Genomic DNA, 12,971 nt, shown 5'->3' with positions numbered 1-12,971 from the left:
TTTGCTGGACTAAGTACTTAAATAACACGGCGGATGAAAATCGATGGTGAAGGAATTAACTTTCCAGCATTAACTTTCCAGCATTGAGATTCTTTGTAGGTTTTACAAGAAGTATATTTGGGGTCAAACATCTCTGCAAAGGCAATAAAAACTGAAAACTCATTGCAAATTGATCACAGAGAATTGCAAACATATGTGGAGTTCCTGTTTGATTGCAAGTTGAAGTGCTCTCATGATTCTGATCATTTATATTTGCAACTGGAGGTTTGATTCCCTCCTATAAGTGACAACTTGTGCTCGGTGACGTTCAAACAGGCATATCACAACGTTTTGGGGGGAATCTTATTTTGGACACTTTGTGGTCAGTACGCAGCACAAATTACCTTCATGCTGGAAGTGAGGACAGTCAGTCCAAACTGCTAACATTCGAGTACAACAAGATCAGCTACTGGGAGCTGTGATTCAAATAGGTTGAGCTGCGCAATGTCAAGGTTTCAAACCTGCAGCTGAATCACTTCAGTCTAATAAACTGAAGCTGAAGCAACCAAATTAAGGCCACCTGAATTAACCTGCAACCCCAATACAAAACTATTCAGGGAATTCAAAACTGTGCTCCCGTGGCATTTAATAAGAACACTGTACTTAAAATATTCCCAAGTATCTGTCACCAGGAAAGATGGGTGGCAGACTTACCAGAATTCCCACAGAACAATAACATTTATGAAAATATTTTTTTTAATTAATCCACATTGCCAACAGGATCACTGGTTGACTACTTATTCAGGTATTTAACATGCAGTCTCTTACCTTTTAAACCAGGAATGTGCCTGTGTTGTCTGCTGGACTCAGCATTACAAGGCAGCTCATTTTTGTTATGGTTGTCTTTCTGTCTTGCAACTGCCACTGCGATGCCAACCGGAGGCTGCCGTACCTCTCCGTCGCCCTGAGATGACTCACTTTCCCTCCCTTTGACACAGTCTGGACGCTCCAAATCTAGGTTTGATTTCCCACTTTGGAACTTAATCTCCTGATGGACACAGCTGGCTCGAATGTTTCCCAGGCCTCCGAAAGGGGTCTTCTGCCCAACAATCAACGCCTGCGTGCCGGGGGGGAAAGAGCTGCTGTATTTTAACAAACTCTTCATGGCTGAGACTTCATCGGTTTGACCCAACATGTCTTGGTTGAGCACAGATCCTTGTGACAACATTGCCGCCTGCTGTAAACTGGAACTAAAAGGGTCAAGGTAGGAATTCTTCCTTTCCTCGCCCAGTGGAATCTGAGGGCTTTGCCATGAAGGTATGTGGGATCCATTGTAGCTCATACAACTGAGCTCTGGTGGCCTTCTCTTCATCTCCGAACCACTTCCTATGTGCTCCACCTCAGGAAGCTTATGGTGCTGGTGCCGTATCCTGGCCACTTTTTGCCCCTGTGAGTCTTTAGAAGCTTTCTCATGTGCATCACTGCCATGCTCCCGGTCCAGCATGTAACTGGAGTGGGTGAGTTTGGCGCAGCATGTCTCCAGCTCCTTTGAACAGAAACAATCCTGAGACTGTGGCATAACGTAAGTGCTACCTTTCCCTGAGGGGCCCTTGGCTGCCTGAGGTGTGAAGGGCATCACCATCTGTGCACCAGTGCTGCTATCACACTTTTGTTTGGATTTTATGGCTGAATTGTGGGGCCAGTCCATTCCTTTCCCGTCTAGCTTCAGAGGTGTGTGCGAGTTAGGAACTGTCCCGATTTCAGACCTCTCTGTGCTTTTGTCGTGCGTCTTATCCTTCCCTATATTTCTGTTTACCTTGCAGTTCTCTGCCGCGACTTGAAATGGTCGACTTTTGTCACTGAAGTGTCCCACTGAAGGCACGTACGTAGGCCCAGTGACTTTGAGCTCCCTGCCGGCCTTATCTTGAGTAGGGTAAAAAAGGTCTAAGTTGGAATGAACCTGCAAACAGGGGAATGTTCCGGAGGCTGTGCTAGATGATGAAGGAATGTTGGACAGGGAAGAAGGAACAGAGTACGCAACAGAATGGTGTGGAGTTTGCCAACTGTCCGAGCACTCAATGTGGATTGGACCAGAGGGGCCATTTTCTCGGAAGTCCCTCTCAAACCTTAAGCTCTCTTTGGTACACCTGCCTGGGGTATGAATGTCCATTTGCCTCGGTAAAATCCCACCAATATTAGTGCAGCTTGCTAATAAAGTCTTATTGGAATCTCCATTCATAACTTTGGAGTTTGTTAAACAGCTATTTAAGTGTTTATTTCTGTTTTCGCACATGCTATTATGCATATTTGTTATGTCTTCTTTGCATCTAACGTCTGGCATTAGGGGCAGCACGATTTTATGCCTGTCTTTTCCATCTTCTTCTGAATGTCGCTCTTTATGTGTCCTTTGACTGTTCATTGAACTGGCTTCATTTTTACTCATTCTTTCTTTATTAGCTTCCTTCGCAGTTAGGAGTCTGTCAGTTTCCTTGATCGTTTTGTGGGAGTGGCTCAACTCTCTGTCTCGGCTGCAGGAACCAATGGGGTGGCTGGGTGCGGCTCGGGAAATGGAAGGAAAGCTGTGATTGGTCGAGAGCAAGGTTGGTTGTCCAGGTAAATTCCTCAGGTAGAAACCATCTGCAAGTTGAGAAATACCTCATAAGATCGGTGTATGATAATATATCATTGTCAACAACGACATTTTATTCTGCTTACTTGCATAGCTTACCTGCTGCTCAACTCAAAACCCACATTTTTAGTCACTCTGTACCACTGCGTGATGAATAGTTGTTTGTTTATATAACATATTTTGCTGGAAAATTTTCTCTGCCATTTTTCTTCTTCCCCTTTTCTCCCTGAAGGCACAGAACTCTTGTGTTGGAGGACAATTCAAAAACATCTCGTATTTCACCCAAGTGGCCATTACTCATGTGGGAGCTTTGATGGATTTCGGAATGCCTGCTTCTGGGATATACTGGGAAATTCTGGGAGGTGCTCTTCAGAGACTTCCCTTTATTATGGACAGATGTTCGGTAGGCTACTTGTCCACAGGAAGTAACATAGGCAAACCTAACCCTGTTTTAGCAAGATGAAACACATACACAACACCAGCAAGAGCAGGAGGCCTAGACAATTTATCCTTCCCTAACCTGGGACGACGCCGGCATCTCCACAACCTGGGACAGTAAGGGACTGCCAGCCAGCCCAAATCAGTTAATTCAGCACAGACCAGGATTTGAACTTGAATGGAGGCGGGCTTGACATCAATTTTTAATTTTTTCCAAGGCTCCTCACCCAATAACATCCTCCAGTTCTACAACCCTCTGAGATCTCTGCAATTCACCAATTCAGACCTCTCGCGCATTCTCAATTTTAGTCAATCCACCATTGGTGACCATGCCTCCTGGGACGTGGTCAATGGAATTCCCTCCCTTAACCTCTCTCTCCTCTTTACCTCGCTCTCCTCTTTTAAGACAATCCGTAAAGCTACCTCCTTGACCAAACACTTGATCACCTGTCCAAATATCTCCTTATTTGGACTCAGTGTCAAATTTTGCCCGATAACACTCTTGTGTAGCACCTTGGGGCCTGTTGTTACTGAAAGACGAGACTCGCTTACACTAAAAGCTGCTTAAAGAAATGTGAAAATAAAATGGTCATTGAAGATTTTGGCACAGCAGGAATTATCTGATGATTAAATGATAAATGCATCTAATATTTTGCTGTGTTCTGTTCTTGAAGCATTTAAAAGCAAATTTGAGGATGTGGGAGTGAATTTGATCGACTGGGCACTGCCCAAACAAAGGAAATGCTTGTCAGTTATAATACCTTCGGACAAACCTGTCAAATTTGAGAGGACAAAATGCATCTCTCACAGACAAAACAATGACAACATGCATGTCCAAGGCAAGAGACAATCTGCACCGCCCCCCCCCCCCCCCTCCCCCCTCTATATGGCCTGACAGTGAGCTTTGATTGTCTTACTCCATCATTCAGGGATTTTAGTTCTGTGAGCATTAGAGAAGCTGGGCTGGTTCCCAAGCGGAGATTTTCAAAATTCCGAAAGGTTTTGATCGAGTACATGAGGAGAGCACTGTTTTCACTGGCAGGCGGATTGGTAATTAAAGGACACAGATTTAAGGTAATTAGCCAAAGACCCTGAGCAGATGAGGAACTAATTTTGTTTTACACATTGAGGGTGGGACTTTCCAGTCCCGCCCACCACCGGGATCGTCCGGTCCCATTAAAGTCAGTGGACTTTTTATTACACCGCTAAATCTCCCGCAGCGGCACCTGCTACGACGGATCTGGAATGCGCTGCCTGAAATGGCGGTGGAAGCAGATTCAATTGTAACTTTCAAAAGGGAATGTGAAAAGGAAAAACATTTCAGGGAAATGGGGAAAGAACAAGAGGGAGATTAATTGGGCAGCTCTTTCCAAGAGAAAGTTTTTTTTTTGTTTTGTTTTTTAAAATTTTTATTTAAAAAAAAATAAGAAATTTTGAGTACCCAATTCATTTTTTCCAATTAAGGGGCAATTTAGCGTTCCCAATCCACCTAGCTTGCACATTTTTAGGTTGTGGGGGCGAAACCCACGCAAACACGGGGAGAATGTGCAAACACCACACGGACAATGACCCAGAGCCGGGGTCGAACCTGGGACCTCGGCGCCGTGAGGCAGCAGGGCTAACCCACTGCGCCACCGTGCTGCCCTTCCAAGAGAAAGTTGATGACGATGGGCCGAACCACCTCCTTGTGTGCTGTTTGACTTCTATATATTCTAATTGCATGGCTAGATGCAAAACATCACAGCCGCACACTCTTGTTCATGGTGAAACATGTCAGTGTTCTCACTCAATAATACTTCCTTTTTGAAACAAATCCTCCTTTCCCTTTCCATCTTGACTTGAATTTCCCCTTTCTTTCTCCATCAGTCTCCTTCTTCCTGTTTTTCTCCCTCTATGCTTCACCTCTCTCCTACTCTTTTTTTTTACTTTATTGATTTCTCTGTAGACAAGAAACGGCACAGAGCAAACAGAAAGACAGTGGACAACATTCACGATGAATAAATTTTCTATGTTGGAAGTGCACAGCCTTGTGTATGCGTTTCATTCTTAGTGGTGGAATGAATTGAGTTTGGCACCTCTATTGCCATGACTTGGGTTCAATTCCAATCAGGAAATTCATTCATTTGGCCTCCCCTAATGGTTTGGTAGGTGCAGTCTATTGTTAATATGAAGTCACTTCATTTGAATAATCTGTTCATTTGAATTTTTTTGCACAAAGAGCCTACAGTGCTGTTTTATTTACATTGCTTAAATTGAAATACTGGAAAATTTAAATTTTTGGAATGCAAATAACAATTTTGAATTAACAATCGACTCTAAACCACTGTGTTTTGCGGGCGATAACGCTACAGCTCCAGAAGGGTCCAGGTTTTTTTCATAGAATCCCCACAGTACATCGAGTCTGCACTGGTCCTTGCTCCGGTAGAGCACGCTACCTGGGCTCAATCCCCTGCCCCTATCACCGTAACCCCAACTAACCTTTGAGCAATTTTAGGATGGCCAATTCACCTAACCTGCACATCTTTAGACTGTAGGGGGAAACCGGACCACCCGGAGGAAACCCATGCAGACACAGGGAAAATGGACAACATCCACACAGGTTGGATTCGAACCCAGGTCCCTGGTGCTGTGAGGCAGCAGTGCTAACCACTGTGCCACCGTGCCGCCCCAAACTTGGTTCAAACTTAGTTTGGTTATTTTCAGTCTAGATGACAATGAAGGTACTTTAGGTGTCCCTAAACCTGGGGAGAATAAAAGATTCCAACTCAATAGTAGATATTCAATGGTGATTTTTTTTTGTGCGTCTGTCTGTGAAGGAGCTAGGACAGCAGGTGAAAACAAGATTAAGTTCAGTTGCTATGCCACCCACCTCCTAAAAGCAAACAGCAACAAACCACCATCCAAAGACATATGAAAAATTAGGGTGGGGTAGTGTGGGCTGACAACAACTGCAGGACTGTACATTGCCATGACTCACCTCCCTCTGGAGATGGGTAAAAGGAGGGAAACATCCAGAGTCTTTCAGAGGCTCACAAAGAACAAAGAAAAGTACAGCACAGGAACAGGCCCTTCGGCCCTCCAAGCCCGTGCCGACCATGCTGCCCGTCTAAACTAAAATCTTCCACACTTCCTGGGTCCGTATCCCTCTATTCCCAACCTATTCATCCTATTCTCATAGTTGTAAGAAGTAAATACCGACAGCATTTAGTTCAGTTGAAACTAATAGAGATGCTACCTGAATAGAATGCCTGATCAGGCCAATAACAACAGGCAGGATGGTATTTAGCTAAAAGCCTTGCGCAAATGTTCGCCAATTTGATTTCAGCTGACAAACCATATGTGGTATACCATTAACCTAAATATCACAATTAAACTGTAATTTTAGTGTTTACTACACATCGTGAATAAATAAGATTTTCTTCTGGTTGCTTTGTTTTTTCCAAAGTCCTGGATTTTATTTGAAATGAGTGGTAAAATGCAAGATGACAACTAACAGCCCAATGAAATAATCTATTAGGCACTGATTAGTACACGCATGCAGCAACTATATTTAGGTTGAATATTTCTGGTTAAAACAAAATGCCGCATTGCAGGCCAAAATTAGGCACCCAACTGGTTGGAAATGATGCACGCAGTACTCTGCTAGATAAATAAATGGTCATAATTGCAATAGTTAAGTGTTAGTTCTGTTCAATTGAAACGCAGTATAATTAAAACATAGTGATGTTATTGGCATTACTATTTTGTGAGCTACAGCTAAAATACATTTGTTTATGCTGGATATTTTACTTGCCTTTTTGGGTATCGTAGAACCTGTGTTGACCGTAAAGTACACTGTTGCTATTGCTGTGGTGATCCAGGTGGCTCATGGGAAGGAAAGTGGAGGCCAAACTGCTTGAAAACCTGGAGTATCCTGGGACTGAAGCAAATAGAAGGTTAGAGTTGAACAGCGCAGTTGCTTAAGAGAGGAGGAGCATATTTCTTTTTAGACTATACTTCAGTTACCAGAGTCCAAGCAATAAAGTGGTTTTCAAACAAATGTCTTCTAATTGCAAACAGACCATGAAAAAGAAACCACTGAGGTTTCAGTGCTTCTGTGTATGATGAAAAAGAATAACAAAAGATAGAATCTCCACATTCACTTTATTTATGACTGATAAAATGGATTCAACTACTGTACTTTCACAGAGTTGTCTGGCATGTTGCCTTTCACTTTGAGACTCGGTTCAACGGAGGGTGATTTATCAAAAAGGTCACTTCTCATTCTCTCGAAATACTACTGAATGGCAGCTAACAATAAATTATAATTAAGAGCAAGTTAAAAATCCACGGTCTGTTACAATCTGTTCTTATCTGTGCTGATAAAATTCATCAACTTCACAGACAGGAGGGGGCCGCTCTGTCCACTGCACCTGTACTAGTGCCAGTTCTTCCACTGGAATCATCTACTCAAATCTGTTCCCCTTGCTTTTCCTTTTAATATTCATTTTCAAGTAATTACCAATCTTCCTCGTCAACTTTATATAAATGGCAAACAAGAAATCCTTGGGCACTCCACAATCCAAATCCTAGCAATCTGAAAACACTGATTTTTGTTTTCTATCCAATTATCTACACGCTTTTCGTACCGTACACCCTCCTTTTTGCAATTAGTTTCACATGTGCTCCCTTATTAAATTCTGAAAATTCATCCATATACCTGCTGCAGTCCCTTTAATTTTTCATTTGTAATTTCTTCAAAAAATTCACTTAAGTTAGACCCAATCCAAGTCCACAATGACTGTTCCTAATTAACCCAAACTTGTACAATTGTTCAGGAATTTGATCCCTCATTATGAGTTCTAGGCTGAGAATTGCCTCCACTGCATCGCCTGTAATTGAGCATGAGGAGGACGGGGAGGGACAATGGGGCATAAAGGCTTATGATCAGATGCCTGCACCAAACAAATGTCAGAAATATCCTCTCCCTCTCTCTCTACTACTTCGCAATCCCCCCATCACCTCGAGCATCACGGCTCCATTTCCCAAGACGGCCCATTGCATTTAAATGAGGGCTGGACACAAGGTTATAGGAATCAGTCCATTTCCAACCAGTGTATCGCTGATCGCGAGCGAGAACAGAGGTGGAGTGTGCAATACTTGCTCAAGTAGCGGCTGGAGGAGTGCTGAAGGCGCAGGAGGAAGGGAGGGGGAAAAGATCTCAGTTTCTGCACCTCACTGGATTTTACCAGTTAGCAGTGATGAGCCCCTCCTCTGTAGTGTAAATGAATACTAGAGAGCATGCCCTGAATGCATGATGAATCTGAACCAGAAAAATGCGCCAGAGTCATGGAAGAGTTGAGGAAGGGGCCAGAAATCCTCTGCACTTCTGGCAACAAGACCCCTAATGCAGGGAAATCAACCCTCGAAACTTACCACAAACTGACTAAAGATGATTAGTGTTTCCTTTTTCTCCACCTTCCGCGCTCCCCCACCCGCGAACGTCCCTCAGTATTCTAGGTGCTTCTTTGTTTTTTACTTTAAATCCAATTTCATTATATTTAATGGAGTTTTATTTTTGCGAGTTATAACCAGTAATCTTCCACATCTTGCACAGATGTTCTTGCAGGCCTAATTTCATCTTCCACATACAAATTGAGGCAAAGTATTTCGCAAGTATCATTGCCGTTTCCCCATGCTCAATTATAAATGGCCTTCCTTCATATTTATTTAATGGTCCCATCCTCCCTTTCAATCTTTCATTTCAATGTGCTTATAAAGGGTTGGTACACTGATGATACTCAGCTCTACCTCTCCAGCCCCTCCATTGAACTCTCCCATCACCTCTGTACTGTTGAGATTACTTATCCAACATCCACTAAGATATTTATCACCTCCAGACGTGACTATTCCTCTGGCTCTCCAGACTGGCCTCCAATGTTCCACTCTCTAGTACACTTCAATTCATTCAAAGCTTTGCTACCCAAATCTTTTATAATACCACGGTCTGCTGAACCCTCATATCTGCCCTCACTGATTATAATAGCCCTTAAAGCTCTCATCCTTCTGGTTAAATCTCTTCATGACTCTGCATCTCCCTATCTTTGTAACCTCCTCCAGCCCGACATCCTGACCTTCCTCCTGCAAATTATATATTCCCCTAACTCCACTTCCACTTATTGCTCAACTCACCCCCTCACAGCCACTGTAATTTACCTTCCATTGGCAATTGCTCCTTCAGTCATCTGGGTCCCATACTCTGAAATGTCCTCCTGTACTTCGGTCCATTTAATATTTAAATATCTCCACTGCTGGATCTGGCATCTTTTTTCAACCAATTAATTTAAGCAAGGACCGCTTTTATCCTACTGAATTTATGTCATTTCCAATGCGATACCTCTAGCTTCAACTCTCATTTTTCGACATTCAGTTTCATTGTGAACCAAATTTAGAAACAGGGCCATAATCTAAGAACTTTCATACCTTCAGGTCCCTTACTTGTCCTAAATTATTAACTCAAACCAGAATTAGCATTGCCTCCTTTTTTGCTCATCCTGCAACACTCTGATTCGGGAAACAATTTTCAATGCAATTTAAAGAAGCTCTCCACATTTTGATCACAAACGTTTGTCCATCCACTACTGACTACTGCTGCAAATAGCATTAAATTGGCTGCAAATCACATTCTCAATTTCTTTCCCACCATACAGTGGTCTATAATGCATTCCACATATGGCAACTTAACTCCTTTATTATTGCTTAACTCAACCCAGACAGAGTCTGTCTAAGGATCGCCATTGTTACAAATCTTTCATTTCAATGGTTGGCAACAGGTCTGTCATTAACAAAGGCCAATCCTTTTCTTTCTTTGGTATTTTTCCTGAAAATGTTATAGCCAGGAATATTTTGTTACTTGTCCCGCCCTAGCTGAAGCAAGGTTTCAGTAAAAGGCTAAAATATCAAATCCCTCCACTCTAATTAGTGCATTTATGCACTGCAGTCCCAAACTGCTCATATTGCTCAGCACAGCTTCTCTTTTTATTTCATTAATCTTTCTTTCACCATCGTTTCCAACTTCACTCAATACACAACCCCTGAACTTAATTATTCAGACTTCTTTGTCCTTAGCTATACTTACTAGAGTCCTCCACCTATGTTCTTACAGTAAATCCTTTTAATCTATCTCTCCCAGAACTTATAAGGTTAAACGCATACCTAGTTCAATTCAAGTCATCAAAATTAATTGCAGTCCACCTGAGTTTATGAAAATTTGAATTTGCATGTTATTTTCCTGGCGAGAGGCGGGGGATTGGGGCTGAGGGGTGCACAGTGGTAAGTGATGTATGTGTGGACAGGAAGCTCCTTTGACAGACGTTCCCTGTACTGGGAATAGTTATGCAAAATGATTAAATTCTGAGTTCATTTTCATTAATGACTACACAAGTAATGACTACACAAATAAAATTTTATTAACAAGGAATTTGGGGAAATCATCAAAACACCTGTCTCTCATAGCAAGTACTTGTGTTTAGAATTTCCTGCTGTCTGCTACGTCTCTATCCAGAAGGTTCAGTAAAAATGTTGTACTTTTCAAAATCCTGGGCCAGTTGTCTGCAGCTTCAAACGCCAGCAACATTACTCAGCTGGACAGGAACAACAGAATGATTATAACGTGAAAAGACTGCAGCCCACACAAAGTTCGAATCTAGGCTTCATTCCCCTTTTAAAAAACCCCGGCTGAAATGCTGTTTACAATAGCTTATTAAGATATCCAATCATGGTAACTCCATTTTTGTGGGTCATTGAGTTATTTGCACAGCATTCACCTCAACTCATGCTCTTGTTAATGTGTTTGACCACCTTCTGTAGGGATTCATTTTCATCTGGACTGATTCCAAGTTCACAATAATCTGCCTTGTTTTCACAGTTGTTCTGTAGCTTTACTCCCCGTGATAATACAAATGTTTTTGTTCAACACTAATGAGTATCTTATTAACCCTTTCCCGGGGACGAATGTGTAGTTTGGTGTTATTTTCGAGGTGAAACATGTGCTGTTCTATTTCTAGCTGGAGGTCTGTTTGCCCTCGTCACCAGAAAGCACACAAAGCATTTAATCCAACCTTTATTGCTACCAAAACTTTTTTCAACTTCCAGTTTAGGGTGCAGTGGTTAGCACTGCTGCCTCACGCCACCGAGGACCCAGCCCCGGGTCACTGTCCATGTGGAGTTTGCACATTCTCCCCATGTCTGCGTGGGTCTCACCCCAACAACCCAAAAGATGTGCAATGGATTGGCAACGTTAAATTGCCCCTTAATTATTGTTTGAAACTGCAGGAACATTACAAAAAGCACAACAGTGTTCACGTTAATTAACAGACACATGATGACGAGTGACAAAACACTTTTTGCCTGGCGAGTGTAGCATGCACATTTATTTTGTAATTTTCTTTTAACTCTAGATATTTTCCATGGATTACGCCACTGTCAGCTATCATGGCCAGACTTCTAACTCTTAAAAAACAATATCTGCCCAGTATCTAGTTGCGAGAACTTTAAAACCCTTGTTACTTTTCTCTAGCATCAGGGATGTTACCACAGAATTTTTGTTGGGCAGAATAAAGACTGTGGCTTAAGCTGAACCGGAAGGCAGGTTTGTTGACGATTAAGCAGGTACAACACACAATATAACAGAATGTTTACAGTAATTACAACCTTTATATTCTCCTTGAAATATCAAAAACAACAGATGCTTTCCTGCTCTGACCTTCATATAAAAGTGGCCCTTGAGCCTCAGTTGCATATTTCATACATGGCTCGCTAGTACCATACATGGTCTGACTAAACTCTAACAGCAAATAGTCTCAAGCTAACTCTTAAAATGCCTTTGAAAATACCTCGGAACAAAGGGCCAGTAAAAGCTACACCTCCCATTGTTACATCGGCCATTCCCCAGATTGCAGATACAAAGGCCATCTCCTGATTGCAGTCACCTCTTGCACTCAAGACCTATAATTTTAGGAGATTTACACTTATCTAGACAGCCTTCAGAGACACTGCCAACCAAGATGACACCAAGGATTCTGTATTTAACCAGTATTAGCATGTTCAACGATCTTTAGTTCCACATAAAGAAAGTAAAGGAATATATTCATTTATATTAATATCTTTGGCATGTCAATATAATGCATATTGTTCACAACTTGATGGATCAGCACTTCATTTTAATCCTAATCAGCAAGACAGAATTCAATAAATAATCCATCATGGATGTGCACAGCTAATTTTTGTCATTGTGCAGCAGTTATCCACATGTTTTCATCGTTAAGCTATTTGATAGCAATTTTCTCTAAGCAAGTCAACAATAATTTTATCACAACACAAACGATATCAATAATTGACAAACAAATCAACATCTGTAATCATTTCAGAACAAACAGAATTTAGTTCTGCTCAGAAAGAACAGGTATGACTAAGAACTTGATACTGATGGAGGTGAAACGAAAGCCCTGAAAATTCACAATCCCCAATCTACACATCAGGGTTGTATTGTCTAAATAATGCTGACTTATTCATGACATCCCATTTCATCACAACAACTGTACAATACATGCTGTTATAAATAGTGCATACTTCAGATTCAATGTACTGTCTGCTGGACACTCCATTAAAACCCTGACGTCCATTTTTAATTTAATTTCCAAACTTTAAAAATATGTACAGAAAAATTAAATGCCATTGATGTCTAATTAGTTATTCTTGAAAACCTCAACTGAGCCAATCTTATTCCATCTCATCTGACGCGTGCGTCAAGCAGCAGCCGTCTTGTGATGTAAGGGGTCAAAAACGTGATGGAAATGGTTCCCAGCAAGCTGCTTCCAACCCAAAGGGAAATTTGCATGCAGCAAATAAATCCACGTGCTGAAAGGGTTAATGTGCCATTGTTGCA

The 12,971-nt window shown here is 41.9% G+C and overlaps 1 protein-coding gene across 5 annotated transcripts in view; it reads right to left on the bottom strand.

The window, feature by feature from the left end:
- bahcc1b (BAH domain and coiled-coil containing 1b) overlaps positions 1–12,971 on the bottom strand; it is a 305,394-nt gene that overhangs the window by 172,122 nt on the left and 120,301 nt on the right. For all 5 annotated transcript variants that reach the window (XM_072483465.1, XM_072483467.1, XM_072483464.1 and 2 more), the window contains exons 4-5: positions 6,840–6,965; positions 808–2,616 (exon numbers count right to left, since the gene is read on the bottom strand). In XM_072483465.1, coding sequence (XP_072339566.1) covers positions 808–2,616; positions 6,840–6,965 — 1,935 coding nt within the window. The remainder of the gene's footprint in view (positions 1–807; positions 2,617–6,839; positions 6,966–12,971) is intronic.

The sequence above is a fragment of the Scyliorhinus torazame genome, chromosome 18, assembly GCF_047496885.1.
Source record: "Scyliorhinus torazame isolate Kashiwa2021f chromosome 18, sScyTor2.1, whole genome shotgun sequence".
In the NCBI taxonomy this organism is placed as follows: domain Eukaryota; kingdom Metazoa; phylum Chordata; class Chondrichthyes; order Carcharhiniformes; family Scyliorhinidae; genus Scyliorhinus; species Scyliorhinus torazame.
The sequence above is the reverse complement of the archived record's forward strand: the minus strand, read 5'-3'. Positions and strand labels throughout refer to the sequence as shown.